The sequence below is a fragment of the Mastacembelus armatus genome, chromosome 19 (assembly GCF_900324485.2).
Source record: "Mastacembelus armatus chromosome 19, fMasArm1.2, whole genome shotgun sequence".
Taxonomy (NCBI): Eukaryota; Metazoa; Chordata; class Actinopteri; order Synbranchiformes; family Mastacembelidae; genus Mastacembelus; species Mastacembelus armatus.
In genome coordinates, this window is record NC_046651.1 from 16695014 (window position 1) to 16718110 (window position 23097).

Consider the following 23097-nt stretch of genomic DNA (forward strand, 5'->3'; position numbering starts at 1 on the left):
CAGTGTTGTATATTTATATAATTTTGTTATTGTAAAAATTGTAACTCTATTGTTAGAATAAAGTATTTATTGTAGGGAAATGTAGGCTGTGAGTTTATGTTGTCAGTGGCTATTTATGTGTTGTTTGGTACACAGAGGCCCCCCTGCTGGTTGCACGGTGAACAGGCTGCTGATGGAGAGTGAGGTTTCTCACGTTTTATTTTTAAAAATGTGAGTGTCAGCAGATGAAAATAAGCACAGCCTCTTACAAGAAATAAGAGGTGGTGGGGGTGTGATTGATTTGCATGTTTTTGAGGTTGCACGCTCTGCTTTGCTCAGTACTGACCAGAGTTACCCAGCAAATCCAGCAAATTTAATAGGGTGTAACAATAACTTTTTTTATCTTTTAAATACTGACTATAACAATTAATCTATGTTTAAAATAGTTACTCTCTGCAGTCCTACAAATAATATTTCTCACATGTAACTACTTTGATTTAAGTCATTTTTGGGCAGCCACTGCTCCCACTGCTTTTGAAATAAATACACATATGAAACACTAAAAGGTAAGAAACACTGAGACGAGGTTGAGACTCATTTTCTGAGTCATATTGCAGAAGTACTTTTGAGAAAGGTGCAGTATTTACTGGCAGCATTACCTGGAGACAGCAGTTTATCTCCTAATCACACAGTGTGAAAACTGAACAATCTGCGTACAGTAGATAAACCTCAGGGTGCTATACTGTGGATATCACTTTGAGAATTAGGTAAATGTGATCTGCTTGGCTGACCTGAAAATTTCACTCTTGACTGCATATGGTTGCATAACAAGATAAGGAGTGTTTCAGCAGTGCTCATGGCATCGTGGGCTGAGTCAACATCCTGATGTTTTATAGGTGAAATGTTTATAATGCACAGCTGAGGTGAAAAGTCAGGGAATCACAAAAATGATCAGAGTTCATGATATAGATGTTATCGGATGTACTGTACACTGCAAAACTGTCCAAACAAAATAAAAATAATACAAATCTGAAATAGCTTTAGTAAAAAGAGAAAGTTGTCTGTCACACCGAAAAAACTCCGAGTTGCTTTTTATAATATTAATTCAAATTTCTATTTTTTGTTCATGTGTGTTACCTGATGCATAAATCAGAATATGATTATGATGATGACATATGTCAGTACAGATATTGAATTTATTTCCACTATTCAAAAAACAAAAACTAGGGGAAAGCCTGCCCTTCAACATTAACACGTGTTTGGTGCAGACTAAAATATGTTGGTGCTGAAACTCTTCATGTCAATACATTTAGGTCAGATTTGTAAATTTGATTAATTAGGTGGTCAGGTGGTCCCTGATCCAAATTTTGCCAAGTTTTTACTTAGACCAAATTCTTTAAAGATTTTTAGAGGAGTAGGGATCTAAAACTAGTTCTGTTATTGGCACTAATATCAAAAATGTCAAAGAATATCAAACAATTATCCTGTATCCTAAAATTTGTCCCTCATGTCCAAGTTTAGAACAGAATTTGATTTTGTCCCTAAAAATGGAACATATGTGAATGAAACTGGACGTGAAGTGTGGGCTGTGGGCTGGTTATTTTGGTTATAGTGCTCTTCCCCTTATTTGCCTGACTGTAAAGCGAGTTAATAACAGACAGCACTCCCACTGGTGCAAACGCTTCTCCTCCTTGTTCACAGCATTTTCATGCCGGCGGAGACATTTGGACATACGTGTGATCTTCAGCATTTGAAATATTTTTCTTTTGCATGTCATCATGCGCTGGTTGCTGGCTGGATGCTGTTTGCTTGCGCTGACCATTCCTTCAGGTAATTGACCAATTTAATTAAGGACTGAAAAGCGAATCTGCTGCAGACAACACATTATAGCGGTAGTGTGAGTAGTAACATTAGCAATGAAACGCAGGGTTGTAACAGCGGGATAATTCTACATAACATTTCACAATGCTTTGTGCAGTCACCTTTATTGTAATATTTTATTTGTGTTTAAACACAGATACACTACATAAAAGTATTTTGCATGTTATTTTTGACTCCACAGTACCATTACTTCCTGACCAGCTGGTAGGAAAGAGGAAGTTGTCTTCTGAGACAAAGACTTTATAATATTGTTGTTAAGTAGATGAGCTGATGTCTTCATGGACATTTAAAATACAGGATTTAATACAAGCAAGCACCAAGATATTCCATAGAGTTATTGCCATCAACCAAATATTTAAGCTTAGACTAGCATTTTATTTTAGAACACAACAAAACAGATAATAACAGTAATAATAAGATTTGTTTGTTGGTTGAGAAAATAGTAATATGTCATTTTTACCTCTGGGAACCTTTTACACATTTAAGGACATTAATGATTTTTATCAACCAATCAACAAATTGACCTAAATCATTAATTGCATCACTGTAACTAACTGTGAGTCTGTGCATGCCGCCAACACAAAGACATTAGCACATACAATTCAAGCGTGTAATCCAGAGAGCATTAATATTCTGTATAATTAATTTTTCTATTATATCATCTGTACAATGTGTTTATATTTGTTTATGTTTGACCTCACTAATTACTTTAAGAGCATCTCTGCTTAAGTAGGAGTCATTTTCTGTCATCTCCACATTCACTAAGTACTTTACTGTTGGTGTTAATTGTAATGTCACACAGTTTTATTACAGACTGCTGAGGAAAAGATAGCAACTGTATCTGTACTGATATTCTTTGTCCAAACAAATTTACCATACCTGCTGCTGTAACTGTGTCCCAATGTTCAGAGACCCAGAATATCCTCCAGATGCCCCGGTTCATCGGTATAGTAATCAAACACCGCATGATAGTTCAGTGTATGTGTGGAGCGAAAAACTGCAGTGCCAGTGTGAGGTGGTATAAGGCTCCTAAGCATGATGCGGTTGCTGAAAAGAGAGAAGAGCTAATGGAACACAGGGGAAAAGAATTTCTACTCATCTCTAATGTGCAATTAGAAGACAACGGAGTGTATTTCTGCAAGGCAAAAGATCGATGGGGGCCTGGAACGCACGTTAAAGTTGTCAGTAAGTGACTAAGACAACATGTCGTATGCACAACTACAGACACACAATACACTCTTATTTGTGGTCATCTGTACCAGCTGGCTTTTTAAAACGCTCAGCTAACACAAATCTTTTCTCTCACAGGACCCAATGACCTTTCCCAGTTACAATACAGAACCAAGATGAAGGATGGTCTCATGATCCTCCAGGGCCTGCTGCTGGCCGTGTTCATTGCTGCTCTAGTGATACGCAGACAAAGACTGGTGAGAGTCAAAATTAACAAACTGCTGAGACACATCTGTGCTTCACCAGACTCTGCTGCTGAGTGGTTTAGTTTAGGGCTTGTACAGGAATCATTAATTTCATTAATCATCAATTTGGTAGAACTAAGGATGTGTGTGACCATTTTTATTGTAATTGTGTCACAATAAACTAAAAATCAAGGAAGAAACAAATGAGACAAATGTCAATTAAAGAAACTTTGGGTTTTTAGCACAGAACAGAGAAAGAGACCTACTTGCATAATTTCTGTGCATTTTAACTAGACTTGAAGTTGATGATTATTTTCAGTAATATTAAAAATAAATTTGCAATAACTACAATTTTTTAAAAAAAACAGAGAATACAAGCATATCTAAGTCCATATTTTTCACGTCATCTACTACTGATGCAACTTTATAGAACTGCGCCCTTGGGTGTCTTTTTTCAGGGCATGAATAGCTGAATTAAATGCACTGCAGATTTAACTGATACCTAAAACGGGCTGACTGTCACGTACAGTCACCATTGGTCATAGAGAGACATGAAATGAATAATCTTAACCACTTTCTACGTAAAATTAGCACATTTGCTGGTTTCGGCTTCTCAAATGAGGATTTGCTGCTTTACACTCGATGGATGGATGGATGGATGGATGGATGCATGGATGGATGGATGCATGGATGGATAGATATTTAGATAGACAGATAGATAGATAGATAGATAGATAGATAGATAGATAGATAGATAGATAGATAGATAGACAGAGAGACAGATAGATAGACAGATAGATAGATAGATAGATAGATAGATAGATAGACAGATAGACAGATAGACAGATAGACAGATAGACAGATAGATAGACAGATAGATAGATAGATAGATAGATAGATAGATAGACAGATAGATAGATAGACAGATAGATAGACAGATAGATAGATAGACAGACAGATAGACAGACAGATAGATAGACAGATAGATAGACAGATAGATAGATAGATAGATAGATAGATAGATAGATAACCCAATTTAGTGGACAGAATTTCACACTTTACTGTTATGCTATTGGTGTGGTGTCGGTGAAGAAAAGAGTGAGGACCCAAATGCAGGACACAGGCAGGTTTATTCCCCTGGATCATCCAGGGCTCAAGCAAAACACATAAAGTTCTCTGCCGTTCGGCAGGCAGACAGGCAGACAGGCAGACAGGCAGACAGGCAGACAGGCAGACAGGCAAAACAGGGAAACAGAAATGCTGTTCTTCGGCAAACATTAATAATCGTAATGTTCCGGCGGGGAACAAAGGAACACAGGGGATATATATACACAGGACTGAAGAACTAATTAGACGCAGGTGAACATAATCTAACTAATGAACAAGGACACAAAGCTGCCTGGGATTAACACAAACAGAACGGGAACACAGGAAACTGACCAAAAATAAGGGACAAACAGGAAACGGAGATCTCGGGGCCTAACACTTTACATTTCAACCCACATGTTTTGTGTACCATTAAGCTAAAAGGCACATTGTTAGTTCACACTTTAACAGAAGAAAATACAAAGGGTATTATAAAAGCTTGATTGAGTTGCGGGTTGTCCGAACAGTGTAATTTATTTACATATATAAGCACAAATACAAAATGCATGATTTAATATCAAATCCTGATTGTTATTCATTTTGTTCTCAGTACTTTGTGCAAACATTTATTTCTTCTTTCCTCCAAAATCCCCAGTGCTGACTCCCTTTTCCCCCACAGTCTTCTTTTCCTCTGTTGTACCTACACAATACTACTGTATTATTGCCACACTCATCGAATAAAATTACTACGTATTATAAAGTGTTTCACATTTTACCAACACACAGGTTGACTTTTGTTTTTTTTACAGTGTGTTGCTGTGTTACTCTTCCACCGCATTAATTTCCACTTTTTCTTTTCTCCTTTCTTTTTTCAACAGCTGGAAAAGAGTGACAGCATATATGAGGAGCCTGAAACTGATCACTTGTATGAGGTTTGTAGGAATGTCTCCCGTAATATTCATTCATAAAGTCTTTTCTTTTGAGCCTTTCCTCGTCACATTAGTGAAGACATGCCACATATGAAGACACATCACAGCTGCATGTTTTTACATGAAAATACAGCAGCAAGAAAGAGACAAACAGGACACAGTCTCCTTGCACCACTGAGCTTCTAACCACAATTGCAGCTTCTTCTGTCAATGTAGCTCTCAGGTTTTGTCATGCAGGCCAGTGAACACAGTCGCTACTACTAGTTTGCTTTTGTGTTTTAACAATGACACGATAACTTTACAAATTAGCACGTGTGGGTTGAACAATAGCTTTTATTGCTGTACAAAAAAATGATACAAGACACATTCGTATATTTTAACCATAAAATCTTAACTGGAGAGGTATTTTGCTTTGTATCAGTGAGTGATTAATCATATTAGTCACATTAAAATGTCAGTCACTGTGCCGTGGCATTTAGCAGCTGCACATCTTCATCCTTGAGTCATGTCTGAATAATCGACTATGCAAATTAAAGCTAAACTTATATGAGTAGACCTGGTCATAAACTCTACTCTCATACTTTCATACAATTTCATAGCTTTTCTTCATTATCCTGTCAGCCTAAAATAAATAAAAGTGGGATTCCTGAAAGCCACACAGGACTGAGAGATACGAATGTGAACCAACTGAAACTGACTTGTTTGTCTCTTTCAGGGCTTGGCGATTGAGACCTGTGGCGGAGGTCTGTATGAGGAACTCACTATATACGCCCAGGCTGAAGGAGCTGAAGCCCCATGGGAGTGAGATTGACACACATAAATGACTTTCACCCCTCCACCTCAACGACCTCACAATAAGTACTGATTATAGGTTCTTGATTATAAGTTTTAATATGAAAATAATAGGTTGGGGTCTAAATGTGGCCACTCAGATGTGCAGATGTTGCATTTCGTTCTGTAATGTGTAGTTTGTTTTGTAAATGTGCTGCAAAATATTGTGAACAAATCTAGCTACTGTAAATGTGCTGTTGTATATGTGCTATTTGAATTATTTTTGTTGTGATTTTAAAGCCACTGTAAATAATGCTCTGTACAATTCCATCATAACAGCTGGTCACAGCTGAACTTTTTAGGGCTTCAGGAGTTTTTTTATTTAGTCATTTGTACCATTTCATAATGTCTTCTGGTCTGTTTCATGTCTGTTTTGTTTTACAGCCACAGTAGGTGTAAGATTGAGCTCATTACAAATGTTGGTGAAAGACTATATTACAGAAATGCAGTGTGTATCAGAACTATGTTACAGGAATAAACACAATAAACATGTTTCAACTTGCTGAAGAAAATCATATTTTATTCGCTTTAGTTTGACATGTAAAAATTACTTTTGCTGAAAACATTAAAACAAACAAGTTGATCAACAATACTGACTTATAAATACGAGTTCTACAGACTATCAAGCACTCAATTCACCAATAAATATGTGCTTAGATAAATAAATTCAGTGTATAAATAACTAATAAACAAATAAATAGATCAATAAATAAAGAAACAAATAAATGATCTTGAGCTGACAGATTTTAGTTGGCAGTTTGCAGAGATGAAACCAGCAGGTCTGTTCTCATTAGATGGGTTTGGATTTCCTTCCTGATCAGCTCCCAGGCTTCAGCACTGTGGCCCTGCAGACAGGACATTATCAATAAACACCATACATAGATAGATAGATAGATAGATAGATAGATAGATAGATAGATAGATAGATAGATAGATAGATAGATAGATAGATAGATAGACAGACTTACCATTCGTTCTAGCACATGGTGTGACAGTCTCTTGAAATACATGTGCAGCTTCTTGTTCTTCTTCTTGTGGCTGTGGCCCCCAGTCTAATGAGAACAATGAGAAGTCAAACTGATCAGAGAACAGCACATGTATGTTAACTGGTCCTCTATGTGCTAAATGTAAGGAAACAAGTAAGGTCATGTTAATCCAGCCTGAGACTTACACAGGAGTGAAGGCTGTTAGCCTGCATGGTGACAATATTGAGGAAGTTCTCCACCGTGCTGCTGTCCCATGATGCAGAGCTGTGATCCTTTTCAAACAGCAAAGCCACCTCCTCCAGAATCTGGACCGTGAAACCAAGTTTATCCTCAGCCTGAAAAAAAACAACATCGATCACACTTTATCAAGAGATCTAATAACCCACAGTCAAATTTAAAGACCTTAAGCAAAAGAACAGAAAATCAAGTCACATCTTTGGTTCTCTGCACTTTTTGCAGGTATTTGTGCAGAAGTTGAGCTGATGACTTACTGATGCTTTGGCCGCCTGGCTGTACAGATCACTAGGGAAGGCCACAGTGTCCACTTCAGCTTCCTCAGTTCTGTTGGTGGAGTTATTAGCCTGCAACACACACACACACACACACACACACACACACACACACAGCATGTGTTGAAATGCACTGACTGAGGTTAAGAAGACAACAGGTCGATATCTGTTAACAATATTCAAAGACCAGCACTCACCATAGTATTTAGAAGGTCCAGATAGTTTTTACTGTACTGTCCGAATTTATGATCCATCCATCTGCAGCTCAGCGAGGAGCCCGCACTGTACAGGCCGAGAAACAGGCAAACGAAGAAAACTCTGCTGAGCATTTTCAATACCTTAAAGTTGCCTTTGTAGAGAGCAAAGTCAGATGTGTCCAGATGTTGTGTTGGAGCAGACCTGCAGCGCCTCATTTATAGCCGGACGCACCTACTTCATTTCATTTTTCGTTTCTACTCTATACCTGCCATACCTGGTGGGAAAACGCATCGCTTTCGAGTGGCTTCACAGTCACACTCAACCACGACAAACGGGTGTATTGTCCCATGTTTCGGGTTTGAGCCTGACGAAACATTTTTCTCACGGTAATAAACAAACAAATATCACAGCGAAGACAAAAACGTTACGTCCTGATAGGAACGTGTTCAAATGCTGCTATATTTCACATCTTATGAGGCGTATTATATAAAAACATAGGCTATGCAAATCCATACAAACACGCATCTACATTTTTATTATGGTGATAATTATGATTATGGTCACGACTATGGGTATTGTTATGAATATGATGATGATGATTATTATTATTAATCGTTGTTGTTGTTGTTGTTGTGAAATATAAAACTGCAGACTCACTAAACTAATTCATTTAATCACGATCCTTTCTAAGACATTGGAGGGATTTCAGCCTTTTCCAAGTGAAAACAAGCTGAAATATCACACAGGGAAGCGCGTCAGAGATCAAGGCCGCAGTCACCGCGCTTTTCAGTTTTCTCACTGCAGAACTTCCCTTCAGTGGCTTCTGACGACACAGTCACACCTTCTTTAGTTAACTGTTATGAATGGCACGTAAATGATGATGCAATCCCGGCAAACTCTAAGGAATGACCGTGTTTTAAATTAATTTAGTGAGTTTACAATTTAATATTTGGCAAAAACATCCATAACAACAACAACAATAAGAAGAAGAAGAACAATAATCTTAATCATAATTATAATAATAATCAAAACGATCGTCATAATTATCATCATCATAATGAAAATATAGACATTTCAGCTTGTTTTCACTTGTTTTCAGCTTGTTTTCACTTGTTTTCAGCTTCTTTTCACTTGTTTTCAGCTTGTTTTCACTTGGAAAAGGCTGAAATCCCTCCAATGTCTTAGAAAGGATCGTGATTAAATGAATTAGTTTAGTGAGTCTGCAGTTTTATATTTCACAACAACAACAACAACAACGATTAATAATAATAATCATCATCATCATATTCATAACAATACCCATAGTCGTGACCATAATCATAATTATCACCATAATAAAAATGTAGATGCGTGTTTGTATGGATTTGCATAGCCTATGTTTTTATATAATACGCCTCATAAGATGTGAAATATAGCAGCATTTGAACACGTTCCTATCAGGACGTAACGTTTTTGTCTTCGCTGTGATATTTGTTTGTTTATTACCGTGAGAAAAATGTTTCGTCAGGCTCAAACCCGAAACATGGGACAATACACCCGTTTGTCGTGGTTGAGTGTGACTGTGAAGCCACTCGAAAGCGATGCGTTTTCCCACCAGGTATGGCAGGTATAGAGTAGAAACGAAAAATGAAATGAAGTAGGTGCGTCCGGCTATAAATGAGGCGCTGCAGGTCTGCTCCAACACAACATCTGGACACATCTGACTTTGCTCTCTACAAAGGCAACTTTAAGGTATTGAAAATGCTCAGCAGAGTTTTCTTCGTTTGCCTGTTTCTCGGCCTGTACAGTGCGGGCTCCTCGCTGAGCTGCAGATGGATGGATCATAAATTCGGACAGTACAGTAAAAACTATCTGGACCTTCTAAATACTATGGTGAGTGCTGGTCTTTGAATATTGTTAACAGATATCGACCTGTTGTCTTCTTAACCTCAGTCAGTGCATTTCAACACATGCTGTGTGTGTGTGTGTGTGTGTGTGTGTGTGTGTGTGTGTGTTGCAGGCTAATAACTCCACCAACAGAACTGAGGAAGCTGAAGTGGACACTGTGGCCTTCCCTAGTGATCTGTACAGCCAGGCGGCCAAAGCATCAGTAAGTCATCAGCTCAACTTCTGCACAAATACCTGCAAAAAGTGCAGAGAACCAAAGATGTGACTTGATTTTCTGTTCTTTTGCTTAAGGTCTTTAAATTTGACTGTGGGTTATTAGATCTCTTGATAAAGTGTGATCGATGTTGTTTTTTTTCAGGCTGAGGATAAACTTGGTTTCACGGTCCAGATTCTGGAGGAGGTGGCTTTGCTGTTTGAAAAGGATCACAGCTCTGCATCATGGGACAGCAGCACGGTGGAGAACTTCCTCAATATTGTCACCATGCAGGCTAACAGCCTTCACTCCTGTGTAAGTCTCAGGCTGGATTAACATGACCTTACTTGTTTCCTTACATTTAGCACATAGAGGACCAGTTAACATACATGTGCTGTTCTCTGATCAGTTTGACTTCTCATTGTTCTCATTAGACTGGGGGCCACAGCCACAAGAAGAAGAACAAGAAGCTGCACATGTATTTCAAGAGACTGTCACACCATGTGCTAGAACGAATGGTAAGTCTGTCTGTCTATCTGTCTGTCTATCTATCTATCTGTCTATCTATCTATCTATCTATCTATCTATCTATCTATCTATCTATCTATCTATCTATCTATCTATCTATCTATCTATCTATCTATCTATCTATCTATCTATCTATCTATCTATCTATCTATCTATGGTGTTTATTGATAATGTCCTGTCTGCAGGGCCACAGTGCTGAAGCCTGGGAGCTGATCAGGAAGGAAATCCAAACCCATCTAATGAGAACAGACCTGCTGGTTTCATCTCTGCAAACTGCCAACTAAAATCTGTCAGCTCAAGATCATTTATTTGTTTCTTTATTTTTCCATTTGTTTTTTATTTATTGCTTATTTATGCACTGAGTAATTTGTCTAGGGATATGCTAAAATGCAGAATCCATATTTTAATAAATTAAAGTTCTTGATTTTTTTTTTTTTTACATAACACATACATTCAGCAAAAATTATGTTTTCATGACAACATGCCAGACAATTCAGATTTTTGACAACAATTGGAAATATGTTAAATGGTTTTTGTCTAGAATAAAAGACAGATTTGAGTGTGATAAAAACAAAAGTAGAGTTTTGTTTAAGTTTTGCTAAATCGCTTATGTACTGATTGATGTGTAAACTGGTTTTCTTCCGTAAAATCTATTTATTTCGCCTATTTATCCATTTATTTATTTATTTATTTGTTGAGTTGTTTTTTTTGTCATTTGTTATAATGATTTTTTTCTATGTTGATCAATGGAAATGTGAAAATGTTTTAAAATTTTATATGATATAGTCAATAAAATATAATTCTTTATCCAGCAAACTGAACGTGTCCATGTGTGTTGGAGCCAATTGGAGGGTTTTTCTTTTGCGTAAAATGCGGGCATGCGCACTCCAAGCCACTGGGGGGTGATAATAGGATTATGGTGGTGACTCAGTAGTAGATAAAGTCACCTTGTTACAGGTGATTGTTCTTGGAAAAAACCATAACAGCAAACACGACTGCAAGATAAAATTCCCGAAGGCAGAAAGTCCGAGCTGCAATTCATCTTCATCACATCCCCGGTGAGTCTGCTGCTACTTACAAGACAACAGTTTTCTTTTTCAGGTCAAGAAAAACAAATCCAGCCATTCAATAGATGCCATGTTGATGAGCTCAGTCGCTAAACCTGTGTGTTGTCATCAGTTTGGCACAACAATGTGTCTGTTCCTGACAACCACAAAGATCATAAAGGCAACAGTGTTTTTCTGAGTTGTGAAAATAATTGCTGTAAAGTCACAAAGTACATGTACTTTAATACAGTTTGGGATACCTGTACTTCACATCCATGTAATTCCACGTTCTCCTTCTACTTCACTTCATTTAAGAAGAACATTTTTAACTCAGTTCACCTGACAGCTGGATTAAAACTAAGATTTTAGTAATAAAAAACATGATACGGTTAAAATCTCATCGTTTTGCTTAGTTAATCAGTATCTTAATATAAATGAATGATAGTGAGAATTAAATTATGACAATAATGATTGGGGTGTTGATATATTTTTTATATTTATATCTTATATATTCATGGTTACAATTCTTTATGAGATTTTTATCATTTAACATCTGATTGATCACTCAGTCACGAACGAGCAAACAAACGGTGGGATATTTTAATCATCTCGCCTTTTTATGGTGATTTATAAGTGTGGGGGCTACTTCACCTCACCTACCTAACAGCTCTAAATACTTTGACCAACTTTAACTTCCTGTTAATACATTAATAATAATGATCCGGTGTTTTAATAACATAAAACTGACGGTGTCCATAATTCAGAAAAAGTACTTCATATAGTCACGATCAGTGCCATCTAATTTTTAAATTACAGTAACAGAGATGTTGTCATGTCTTCGTTGATAGATGTTAACAGCTACAGGTCTTTTTTTGTATTATAATTATATGTAAATATTCACCTTGTACGGTTCCAGTTTTTACCGTGTTTCTGGCAGAGCCTGAAGGCATCACTAGTCAACTTCCCATGATGCACTTGTGTCGAGCTTGATGTTGACAGCAGAGCGTCTCAGCTCTGTCTCTTCTCAGTTAAAGCTCATATTTGCGTCTTTTTCAGACATTGTAACCGAAGTAATGGAGAGCGACTTCACGATATGACTCGTCTTTAACGTCTGTTTGTGGAGTTTATGATATTTTGCAGCGGATACGCGTTTTTTGGACGAGTTAGCCAACCTGTTTGGGTAAGCTAGCTTTGTAGCTGCTAGTTCACGTTCATCGCTAAAACCGAATTAATCCCGTCTGTCATTAGTAACACTTAACCCGCTTTTAAAAACCCTGACCTTAATGTTAAATACATCCTAAATATTCAGCTTTTTGTTTTTTCTGTGTTTGATAAAACTTGTTTAGGTGTGAGCCTGACTGCTGACGCTGTTAACGTTGAAACTAGCAACTTGCTGCAAGTCCTGCAAGCTGGTTTAACTTAGTTTAATTTGCTGCAGCCTTAAGTTATGTAGTTTTAACCTTAAACTGCCCTAGTCTGATGTAACTCTACTTAACTCACACCTAAACCGCAGGTAAAAAGCGTTATGTAAGTTACACCTGCTTTGTCATTAGCATGGCGCTAAGGGCATAGAGATCTGGGAGGGGCTATGGTTAAAACCCACTTTAGTCGCTTGTAATTTTTACTGAGATTGTTTATTTTAAATGCTGGTGAAGCCGAATACACTACAGAGATGTTTTCAATGAGCCGAGTTTGTGTTTATTTTCTCAGACCACTTTCTGACTGTAAAATAAATGGTTTTATCACTTCAGCGCTGCAGTTACTGAAAGACTGATGGTTAATAATGTGAGGGAATTTGGGTCCCGGGTAAAATCACAAATTCATTGTTGTTTCTTTGTCCAATAATAAAAACTGAAAAATATATAAATAAGAACAACTAAACAGGGATTTCAGCTCGATTAAAACTCAGAACAGGCGAGTTGTTCTGTTGTATTTCAAACTTAATGCTGGGCTGTCTGGCCTACTCCTTACCAAATGTTGGTTGTGATGGAGTTTTGTTGTTTGCCTGCAAAGACGACCTGCAAACTTTACAGGGCTTAATGTAGATGCAGTCCTAGAGGTTTGTTATCTGTCTGTGAAAATTTCAGGAAATCTTGTGGCCTGTTTGAATCCTGATGTGCTGTTGATTAGGGAAGTTAGTTCAGAAGCTACTTCCTTGCAGACACCCTTTTTAATCAGCACCTCACATGATACACACAGTGGTTACTCAGTGAAACCATGAAATTGCAGATATGCCACACAATACTGCCTCGTGATGGAAAATATAATGCTCGCCCAGTGGTAAATATGGTGTTAACATGAAGTGAGAAAAATAAACATTTCCTTGTCACGTGCTTTGCTTGTCTGCCTGGACACATAAGTTTGCACTACGTGTTTATCCACCTCACAAGTCAAATGGCATTCAAATAGGGAACCAGTAGTCAAGTGTTAAGGCGTAACTCTTTGGTAAGCCTGTGGTTTTGCAGATGTTGAAGTTTTTGTTTTTGTCATTCAGTTTGCCATGTGGGAGTAAACCTTCCTAGGAGATGCCATGTTAGCCACACAGATGCCAGATACGCCCCCTGAGGCTAAAGATGCCAAACAGGTAAAACAGTCTGTTTCTGTAGTGCAAAGATAGACTTCTTTCTCTGGTTGCTTTCTCTTTCACTGTTATCACTCTACCTCTGCTGAGAATGTCAGGCTGACTTTGTTGGCTTGTTGTGTGTAGTCAAGCTGTGAAATTTTAGAAGTATATGTTGCAATTACACTTATTACTGGATTTGTCAATATGTTCATTTCCCTGCCTATTTACTGTGTTAATGAGCTTAACAGACAATCTGACGCAAAGAGATCAGACCAGAATGAAAAGGAAAACAGTGACACTGTATCTATGAAAATGAGGGCATGGTATTAGAGAGAGTGTAGACTTTGCTTAGTTAATAGTTTTCAGCATGTAGTGTATGCATGACAGTGTTGCTACGATGCATTCAGGGATTATCATCATTGTTGTTTGATGTGCTGATTATTTTCTTGATTAATCAATTACTCACTTTGTCTATAAAATATTAGAAATTAGAGAAAATTCCCCACTCTGTCTATTCTTCATTGTTGTAGATGGAAATGAGGAAAATATACTGGTTTACTGTTCATGAAAATGTGACTCTCATAACAAAAAAAGAAGAAAGAGGAAGTCATAATATTTACCTCTTCTATGCATTATCACATTGTCGCACAGATCAAAGAGAAGTTGGCACAGTCGCTCAAAGCCCTGCAGAAGCGATACGTAACGTCGGACACTGTGGTAACCAGTGAAGATGGTGATGCTAACCTGCTGTGCTGTGCCCTGGAGGCAGTCTTCATCCATGGTATCAAAAGCAAGTACATCCGCTCTGAGGCTGCAGGCCGGTCTAGAAAGGGAGACCGGGGACCCCTCCCTCAACCCTTCTTCTGGAACCTCCTCAAGACCGTCACCCACCGGTAGGCCAGGGCAGTGGTACATGCAAATAGCTGCTACTCAATGATAAAAATGATCTTTCATAAAAAGCTCATCTTTTAATATACTTATTTTATCTATCAGAATAATTTCAATTACGGATTTAAGGTTATTTACATATAAGTGTCACCGTACTCTGTGTTAAATCTCCAGTGACGTGATCACAGAGCTTGAGAAGATCAGCTTTGTGGGTACAGATGTGGGTCGTTGCCGAGCCTGGTTGCGGCTGGCCCTGAACCATGGCCTGCTGGAGTGCTACTTGTCATCGCTGTTTCGGGAAGACTCCAAGCTGCAGGCTCACTATCAGCCCAATGCCTTGCTCCTCAATCCTGAGGAGCGAGAAGTTCTGCTCAGCTACCTCCAGGGTCTGGCCTCTCTTACATTCAGCCTATCGTACAAGTCATCTGTCCTCAACGAATGGACCACCACGCCCCTGGCTCTTGCTGGACTTTGCCCCTTATCCCAGGCAGACACACTAAACTTGTCCCTCAATGGTGGAGATCATCCCAAGCCCATGTGTAAGGATTTATGGGACACAGTGTCTCAGTCATCAGCCTCATCAGATGCGCTGGATATGCAGAGAGGGTGCCCAGTGTTGTTGGTGGGGAGGGGTTCAAATGCTTTACAGGGGGAGAAGACTGCACTTAACTCATCTAATTTAAGCCTGGACACCACAGGCTCCTCCCAGCTGTCCTCTAGCTTGAGCTCTGATAGCCTCCTTCAGGGGCAGGACCACCGCAGCCCGACAGGAGAGCAGTGGTCCTCTTGTGACCTGGAAACGCCAACTAACATGAGCACCAAGAGGCCACAGAAGGAGTAAGTGTATATGTTTGAATACACAAATTTCATGATAATATGAAAACCATCAGTGAATTAATGTTGCAAACAAGTACAGTTTATGTATCCAAACCCTGCTATGTCATATTCCTCTGTGCCATAAACATCCTGTCGTATAAAGCAACATCACAGAGCCAGTGAGGTGCTGTTCCTTCATTACAGTTTCCACACACACTATTTTTTTTTTTTTTTTTTTGAGTTATTCCCACATCTGAAGCCCTGCTGCTGTAAAGTCGTTTTAGTTGTGGTTTACTAATAGTAATAGGCAGTAATAATGGACTCACAGTAAAATCTACAGCATGTCATAAGTTTCCTTTGTCTCTTCAGTTTGGTGACTGAATTTCGGGAGAGTGGCTGCTGCAGCCAAGACTCCATGCCTGAAGACCCCTTTGTCTCCAGCACAGATCCTGATCAGTTCTCAGAGACAGCCATTATCAGTGGCTCTGACAGTGAGACCCAGGGTCCCACTTCAGTGTCTCAAGAACCCATGGATCAACCTCCAGACTCTGTCCTGATTGAATCAGAGCCACCACCAACAACCCCTGAGCTGCCATCCTCTGATGAGACCCATGTTAACCACTCTCCCTCTGAAGTGCATGATAATACCTTTAATGAGCTACGCTCGGACACAGACATGCTCTCCACAGGCTGTGAGCCAGAGGAGCCTGTAGAGGAAGTACATGTGACTGATGTTCAGGAGGGTAGTGAGCCTGTCCACGAAGAGAAGGAAGTAGAGACCTCACAGAAGAGCAACTTAGCTTCATCACAGTGTCGAGGCTCACACCACCCTAACAGCATCCTGACCACGAAATTGTCCTCAGATTCTTTACCCGTAAGTATAATTGTCAACAAATAGTGTTTAGTCCAAAGTGACACACAAAGGTTTCTGCCAGTTTTCAAATTCTCAGTGAGCCTCTTGGTTGTGTCTTATCGTGTCCGTTACTCACAGGCCTATGTTCCTAAGATGTGCACCAATAAGGCAAGCAGAGTAACTGACCTGTACCAACAGTGTTATTCCCATGTTTTTATTCGGGGTTTCCCCTTTAAGGAAGTGACAAATAAAATGTCTGGAGATCAGAGTTTCAGGGGGGAAAATTAACATAAGGTATAAAATAATTCATGGATTTTTCTTTTTTTTTTTTTTCCCCTGGTCTTCAAGCCATTATCAAGCCATTGGAAGGAGTCATCGTAGTGTTTATTGCTGCAATAATAGTAACTCAGAGTTGCTTAATGAATTAGGAAATCTGCAACTGTGGCAGGATGTTGTGGTTAAAACAGACAAAATTAGCTTCCTGCTTTGCAAATGACCCACTGGGGAACGTAAAATTTGTGTTCTGTCTTTACACATGATTTCCAACCAGAGACAACTCCAGGATGTTTCACATTTCCCCAAATACATGACTTAACGTTTTTTCCACCAAGATGTGCCCAATGCACATCTTGACAATTCATATGAGCCAAGGATTGTGACATATTTATGCTTATGTTTAAATTACCCTTATCAGAGAAAGAAACTATTCACTGGGGTGTCTTATCACACTGCCTTAAACACACATGATCACAGCAGTCTTTCTTTCACAAAGTGCTCAGTGAATAGATTCTGCTGTGTGTTCATAGCATTTTATTTCCTTGTTCTCAGTGAAACAACTTCTGTCACTTTTTTTGGGCAGCATTCTCGTTCCTGGATCTCTGACGATGACATCTATAAACCCCATTTAGAGGAGATGTCAGACCACGAAGAGGCGCCTCCTCCTGATCTCACACCTGAAGTCTCTCTGTCACCTCCCAGTGTCGTCCATCGTAGACAAATAGGTATCTACAGTACCTAAAGTGTAAGCCTGAGTGAAAACTTACAGTTAAGAGACCAGATGGCTTTCAATTTGTGTTTGTGCTAATTGGTGACATACAGCAGGAAATTCCTACAGCAACTCTGAAAATAGTCCAGTCACACCTCACAGTGACATCACCTCAGGTGTTTTCTGTCAGCTGTTAAATGGTCATTGCATCATATATGTGGGTGTGACAGGATTGCACTGTAATGCTATTGCTGCCGTAACAGGTGAATTTCCCTGCTGTATTATTAACAAAGTTAAATCTTATCAGTCATCTTAGTAAGAGGTAGTAATGAGGTGAAAGGTCTCTGTAGCTGCAGTGTCCTGATTAATCCCAACAGGCACTGACAGAAGGGAAACGTAATGAGAGATATATGTTACATCACTACAGTGAAGTGCTCAGTCTGTAGAGCACTAGTAGCAGGGCTTTATTAAACCATCCACCACATTATATTTAGCTAAATGATCAGATTTTACAATTTAACCATTTCTGGTCCAGAAGAGGTCAGACTTTAATTTCTTCATGTACTGAGGCAAGACTTCAGGGTCTTATGAAATAAATTAGTTTTTTTTATCCATTTTTCCTTTCAATTTCTGTGTCACTCTGTCTGTCAGGGCTGTCCAACCCGTTTCGTGGTTTGCTCAAACTCGGTCCTTTAGAGCGACGAGGTGCGATGGGATTATGGCGTGATTACTACTGTGAGCTGTCACCGTTCGAGTTCCGCCTGTATCTCAATGCAGAGGAGCGGACGTGCTATGACAACTGCTCACTGGTACGATGTGAGGAAGTTCGCACCACCTCGCCTGACGGTCGTTTCGAGTTGCTCTTTCCTGGGAAGCGATTGTACCTCCGAGCTGCCAATCATGATGAAGCCGAGGACTGGGTGGACCGGATAATTGAAGCAGTCAACAAATGTCGACCAGCGTCTCGTGTTAATGAGCAGTGGGAAGTGCTGCAACCCTCCAGTGAGAATGACGTGGACGAACACACGTTTTCATCCATGTCCTCCACCCCCTCTAGTCCTGAGCGAGTCTTATCCTCTCATACAGGGACAAGTGGAGGGCAGGAGGCACCTTTACCTCTGCAGGAATTCGACTGGACTCGGAATGTTGATCTGGAAACAGACGCCATCAAAGAAGCAGTCTTATACTTCTCCACAGATCCTGAGGCTCGGACGTGGATACCGCTGGTCTTTTCCCTCTCATTGGAGGCCTTAAAGGGCTTCCGGGTACAGGAGGGGAGAAAGCTGTTGCGGCTAACCCATCCCATTGAGGAAATCCGAGATGTGGTTCCTGACGTTTCCCTGGGAGGACTGGCCTTTTTCAAACTCCTTACTGTGAAGGAGACTCTTAGACTTCGGGCAGAGAACCCTGATGAGGCTCGCTCTTGGAGGGTTTTGATCCGTGAAGCTCTGGACTTTTACCTGGAGAATGGGGAGGACGAGGGCTCTGAGGAGCCCACTGTAGTGAGCCTGGGATTGACTGGAAATCTCCACAGACTGGTGAGATACAGACTAAAAGAAGATGGAGCACTTCTGACACATTTGTGCACTGTGCCATCAGAGAAGGGTCTAGACACTCAGAACTTCAAATGTGCAGGTAATATTAGGTTGTTAATAATGTTTATTGCAAATTTTAACTAAGAGCATGGACCTACATTACAACAATTATAAATGTTGTTAAAAAATCTGATCAGTTATTATCGATGCAAAGTTTGTTTTGGAGTATTTGTGTTCTGTGTATGAGTCTGGGTCACTTTCTGAGTTGTGTTTACTGTGTATCATGTGCAGGGTGTCCTCAGCAGATTGGCCCGTCCCTGGGCAGAGCCAGGTTGTGTGAATTCTCAGGCCAGTACTACTGCGATGCCTGTCACTATGGTGATACCACCATCATCCCATCACGCATGGTGCATAACTGGGACCTCACACAACGAGAGGTGGGGACAGCACATACAGATTACTTTTAACATCGAACACTGCTGATATTTATCAGTCTGCACATCTTCTCACCCCATGGGTATAACCTGCATATGTGTGTGTGTCTGTCCAGGTGTGTAGGAAAGCCCTGCAGCTTCTGGCTCAGGTAGAACATGAGCCTTTGCTGAACCTGGAGCAGTTAAATCCTGAGTTGGTGAAACATGCAGAGTCCATGGCTCAGGCTCACAACCTGCGGCAGAGGCTGCGTCTGTCAGGAGACTACCTGCTCACCTGTCGCAGTGGGGCCGGCAAGAAACTCCAAGCCAGGTGTGTATTTTATACCAGTTATCTGTCTTAAGAAATGTTTAAAAGCGCTAAATTTAGTTTCCTCATTGCAGACTGTCAACATTATACACCTTTAGCGAACACTGTCACTGACATTGTCAGTTTACCCCTAACATGATGAAACCTGCAGAAATCCTATTGCATTTTGCCATATTGTATCACTATTTTTCAATCCTCCCACCAGAATGGAGCAAAGAATGTACCTGTTGCAGTCGAGCAGCCTGTACAGCATCAAGGACCTGCAGCAGGTAACGTGTTTGTGAAGCGAGACTCAGCTTTAATATCTGTTTCTATTTACTTCTTTTCACTTCAAAAATGAAAGTGCATACAGCTTTATGAATATTTGTGTTTTTTCTAGATAGCAGAGGGTCAGTATGCAACCTACCTGATCACACTGCTGAATTATGCCTCCAATCACGTGTTTCACTGTGACCTTTGCACTCAGCGTGGCTTCATTTGCCAGATATGCCACGCTGATGACATCATCTTCCCCTTCCAGTTTGAGAGCACCACCAGGTACGTTATCTTGCGCAACAGTTTTTGCTTTCCCTTTGCTTAAATCACCTGTTCATTGGCCACACCCACTTTTCTTTTTCTTTTGTAGTATTTGCCGAACCTGAAATAAATAGTTTATGACACAAAGACGCATTTCGTCTTCAGAATCTAATCAGCTCAGATTTTTATCTTGCACTCCACCTCTGTTTGACCCTGTAATTTTTGTAGAAATTCCAGCTGATTGAGTTTGAGCTTTGCCACTTTGTAGTTTGGTCATCACTTTTTTTTCTGTTTAATTTTGTGCACTGTATTCAGGTATGGTATAAATAAATATAACAGAGGTTATAAAATATTTGCTAGTTCTGTTATTGTATTTTTCATATTGCCTCTTGTATCTAGAGGCTGGCTGTCTGTTTTTATATAGAGTAAGGAAATGTATTGGCTAAATAAATACAGTGCACACAGTGTATAACACCATGTGCATTTACATGAAGACTATATTGTACTTGTCAATTAGGTATTATTTTTTATAATTATGAATAAATCAATGGATTTTCATTATTATAAAATGGCCATGCTGCATTAAAATTATAAATTCAATTTTCAGTTTTAGTTTTGTATTATCTCATGTTAAGGGAGAAATTAACTATACCGATGTCACCATTAGTTTTTGTTTCTAGATGTGTTATAGAGTTTTCACATTCAATTGGATCTTGTTTTAAATGCTGATGTTTTGTTTCTGGGCCAGGTGTAAAGATTGTAAAGCTGTGTTTCACCTGGCGTGCAAGGCTCCTGAGCACTCGTGTCCTCGCTGCCAACGAATGAAGAAATACCTAGAGAGGGGTCTGCAGAACTGAGTGCTGCCAGAAGACTGCAAATGGGGGGAAAAAAAAGAAAATCTAGCTTTTACATGAAGTAACCTCAAGTGCAATTATGAGTTAGTCCTAACTGACCTTAAACCGAAGAGGAAGGTGTAAGAACCACAATGCCACAGTAGCTAGATTCTCTTGCACTAAATTACAGGCCAACAGTCAAGGTTGCTGCCAAGAATCGTATCCAAAACATTTTTGCATCATGGAGTTTTACTTTGTCAAGAACAACTTTCTTAACCATCACGTTTACCAGGAATACTCAGTACATTTTGCCTTTCTCTTAGATGCACACAGGAAGTTGCATATTTAGATGTAATACAGTTACAGTGCTGAGGTTGGACACTACATGCAAAATGAAAACAGCACCTGAAATGTTGTAATTAACAGGTTTTCACTGTGCCTTTTTTAATTTAAGCTTTACACTTTTCCTCTTGGTGTCACTAATATGGGGCCAAAATGCATCACATAATCTGTTTTTTTTTTGGGGGGGGGCTTCACAATATGATGAATTATTTTTGCTGCATTAGATACTGATTTTGTGTCAATGTAAAAATCGGTCACAAAGAATATTTTGTCGAAAGTTTCTGTCAGTATATTAACTCAAGTTGTTTAAACTTGCGAACAGGCATTAATGTGTGCGATTTGAAAAACAGCTCTAGTGCAAAATGTTTAGATAGGAGGGAAAAAACAAGTCAAAAATCTGTGATGCAGCATGTGTAGTGGGCCACACTGAGATGATTCATTGAGGTTCCTTAAATAAATAAATCCTAAATAAGTCACATGAAATAATTTGGAAAAATCTTGGTGCAAATCTGAATTGTGATTATGAAGTCAAAACATATTTTGCATATTTGCACTTAGCTACGACTGTTAAATGGATATTCAGCTGCAGTTTAACTCTAGCTAGTATCCTCCACCACATGAAATGATCCAAAAACAAATCTAAGTGGCTGATAGGTTCCCTCACCTGATAAACTAATACCTACATACAGGTTGATTTTTGCAAAATCTGCAGAGAACAAAAGTTATTTACTTGTCTAGTCCATTTTGATATAGTCCTATGCATATCACTTGCAAGTGGCAAGTACAGAATACTGCAGTACTGTTATTTCTGGTTTCTTCTCATTTATGTATGATGTACTGTTATGAAATAAATGTCAATGTGTTATATTATTTTGTATTTTGTCAAGACTTTGCAGGTTAGGCATGTAGATATGAGTATGCATTGTAGTGTTGTGGGTGTTATTAACAGGCATGCAAATTCATATTGTCTCATTATGTGAAGACAAATCACGGACATACTTCAAGTAGATGTTCTCATACCAAAGAGATTTCTAAATAGTGGTATTTTGTAAGACGAGTAGAACCTGTTATATAGGGATGGTGTTTGAAAAGTGAAGAGAGCCTTGGCCTTCACATGAAGCCTGTTGGATCAGACACTGTAGTTTAACCTGAGGAAATACTGGGTAGATAATAAGGTGGGGCCGTGCTGCTCTTTGCTTGGGTGAGGATAGGATTAAAGAATGCTTTAAGGTGCCCTATGTCAGCGTGGTGTGGGAAAGTTTCAGGGAGGAAGGTTGGCTGGCAGAGACACTGGCTTATCCTAAAGCAGCTTAGCACAAGCAGATACAGGGTTGATATAAGGCTAGGGCAAGCTGCCGAGTATCTTGACATATTACATTAAAAAGGTTTAAATATATAATCCGTGATGGATAAGTTACATTTAGATGCTTCAGTTTCAGGGTGCTGGTATGAAATCGGGTTTCTTCCAAAGCTGCAGTCCTTCTAGTATGAAATGAACCTTTTTTACATTGACTTAAGATGTTTTCCCCCATTATTTACACTAAAACCAAAGCAGGA

The 23097-nt window shown here is 39.3% G+C and overlaps 3 protein-coding genes and 1 pseudogene across 3 annotated transcripts; 3 read left to right on the forward strand and 1 right to left on the reverse strand.

Annotated features, from left to right (window-relative positions):
• The first annotated feature begins 1640 nt into the window (after positions 1-1640).
• On the forward strand, positions 1641-6636 carry cd79b (CD79b molecule, immunoglobulin-associated beta). Its single transcript, XM_026316423.1, has 5 exons — positions 1641-1809; positions 2770-3045; positions 3169-3287; positions 5240-5293; positions 6006-6636. Exons 1-5 carry the CDS (start codon positions 1758-1760, stop codon positions 6093-6095), a joined length of 591 nt encoding a protein of 196 aa, XP_026172208.1. The 5' UTR covers positions 1641-1757; the 3' UTR covers positions 6096-6636.
• A 231-nt stretch (positions 6637-6867) lies between these two features.
• Positions 6868-8054, reverse strand: LOC113135600 (interferon a3-like; annotated as a pseudogene).
• Positions 8055-9554: 1500 nt separating this feature from the next.
• On the forward strand, positions 9555-10706 carry LOC113135611 (interferon a3-like). The gene is made up of 5 exons (XM_026315787.1): positions 9555-9686; positions 9814-9903; positions 10060-10209; positions 10329-10412; positions 10608-10706. Exons 1-5 carry the CDS (start codon positions 9555-9557, stop codon positions 10704-10706), a joined length of 555 nt encoding a protein of 184 aa, XP_026171572.1.
• Positions 10707-12442: 1736 nt separating this feature from the next.
• plekhm1 (pleckstrin homology domain containing, family M (with RUN domain) member 1) lies at positions 12443-22410 on the forward strand. Its single transcript, XM_026315885.1, has 12 exons — positions 12443-12648; positions 13963-14052; positions 14683-14924; positions 15094-15756; positions 16105-16609; positions 17448-17589; positions 18225-19208; positions 19400-19545; positions 19659-19852; positions 20055-20118; positions 20229-20386; positions 21114-22410. Exons 2-12 carry the CDS (start codon positions 13999-14001, stop codon positions 21220-21222), a joined length of 3261 nt encoding a protein of 1086 aa, XP_026171670.1. The 5' UTR covers positions 12443-12648; positions 13963-13998; the 3' UTR covers positions 21223-22410.
• Positions 22411-23097: the final 687 nt, after the last annotated feature.

Coding starts and splice junctions, on each gene's coding strand:
- cd79b (XM_026316423.1), top strand. CDS start 1,758: ATGCGCTGGTTGCTGGCTGGATGCTGTTTGCTTGCGCTGACCATTCCT. Junction 3,288..5,239: donor TGATACGCAGACAAAGACTG/GTGAGAGTCAAA, acceptor TTTTTTCAACAG/CTGGAAAAGAGTGACAGCAT. Junction 5,294..6,005: donor AAACTGATCACTTGTATGAG/GTTTGTAGGAAT, acceptor TGTCTCTTTCAG/GGCTTGGCGATTGAGACCTG.
- LOC113135611 (XM_026315787.1), top strand. CDS start 9,555: ATGCTCAGCAGAGTTTTCTTCGTTTGCCTGTTTCTCGGCCTGTACAGT. Junction 9,904..10,059: donor GCCAGGCGGCCAAAGCATCA/GTAAGTCATCAG, acceptor GTTTTTTTTCAG/GCTGAGGATAAACTTGGTTT. Junction 10,413..10,607: donor ACCATGTGCTAGAACGAATG/GTAAGTCTGTCT, acceptor TCCTGTCTGCAG/GGCCACAGTGCTGAAGCCTG.
- plekhm1 (XM_026315885.1), top strand. CDS start 13,999: ATGTTAGCCACACAGATGCCAGATACGCCCCCTGAGGCTAAAGATGCC. Junction 14,925..15,093: donor CTCAAGACCGTCACCCACCG/GTAGGCCAGGGC, acceptor TTAAATCTCCAG/TGACGTGATCACAGAGCTTG. Junction 19,546..19,658: donor GGGACCTCACACAACGAGAG/GTGGGGACAGCA, acceptor GTGTCTGTCCAG/GTGTGTAGGAAAGCCCTGCA.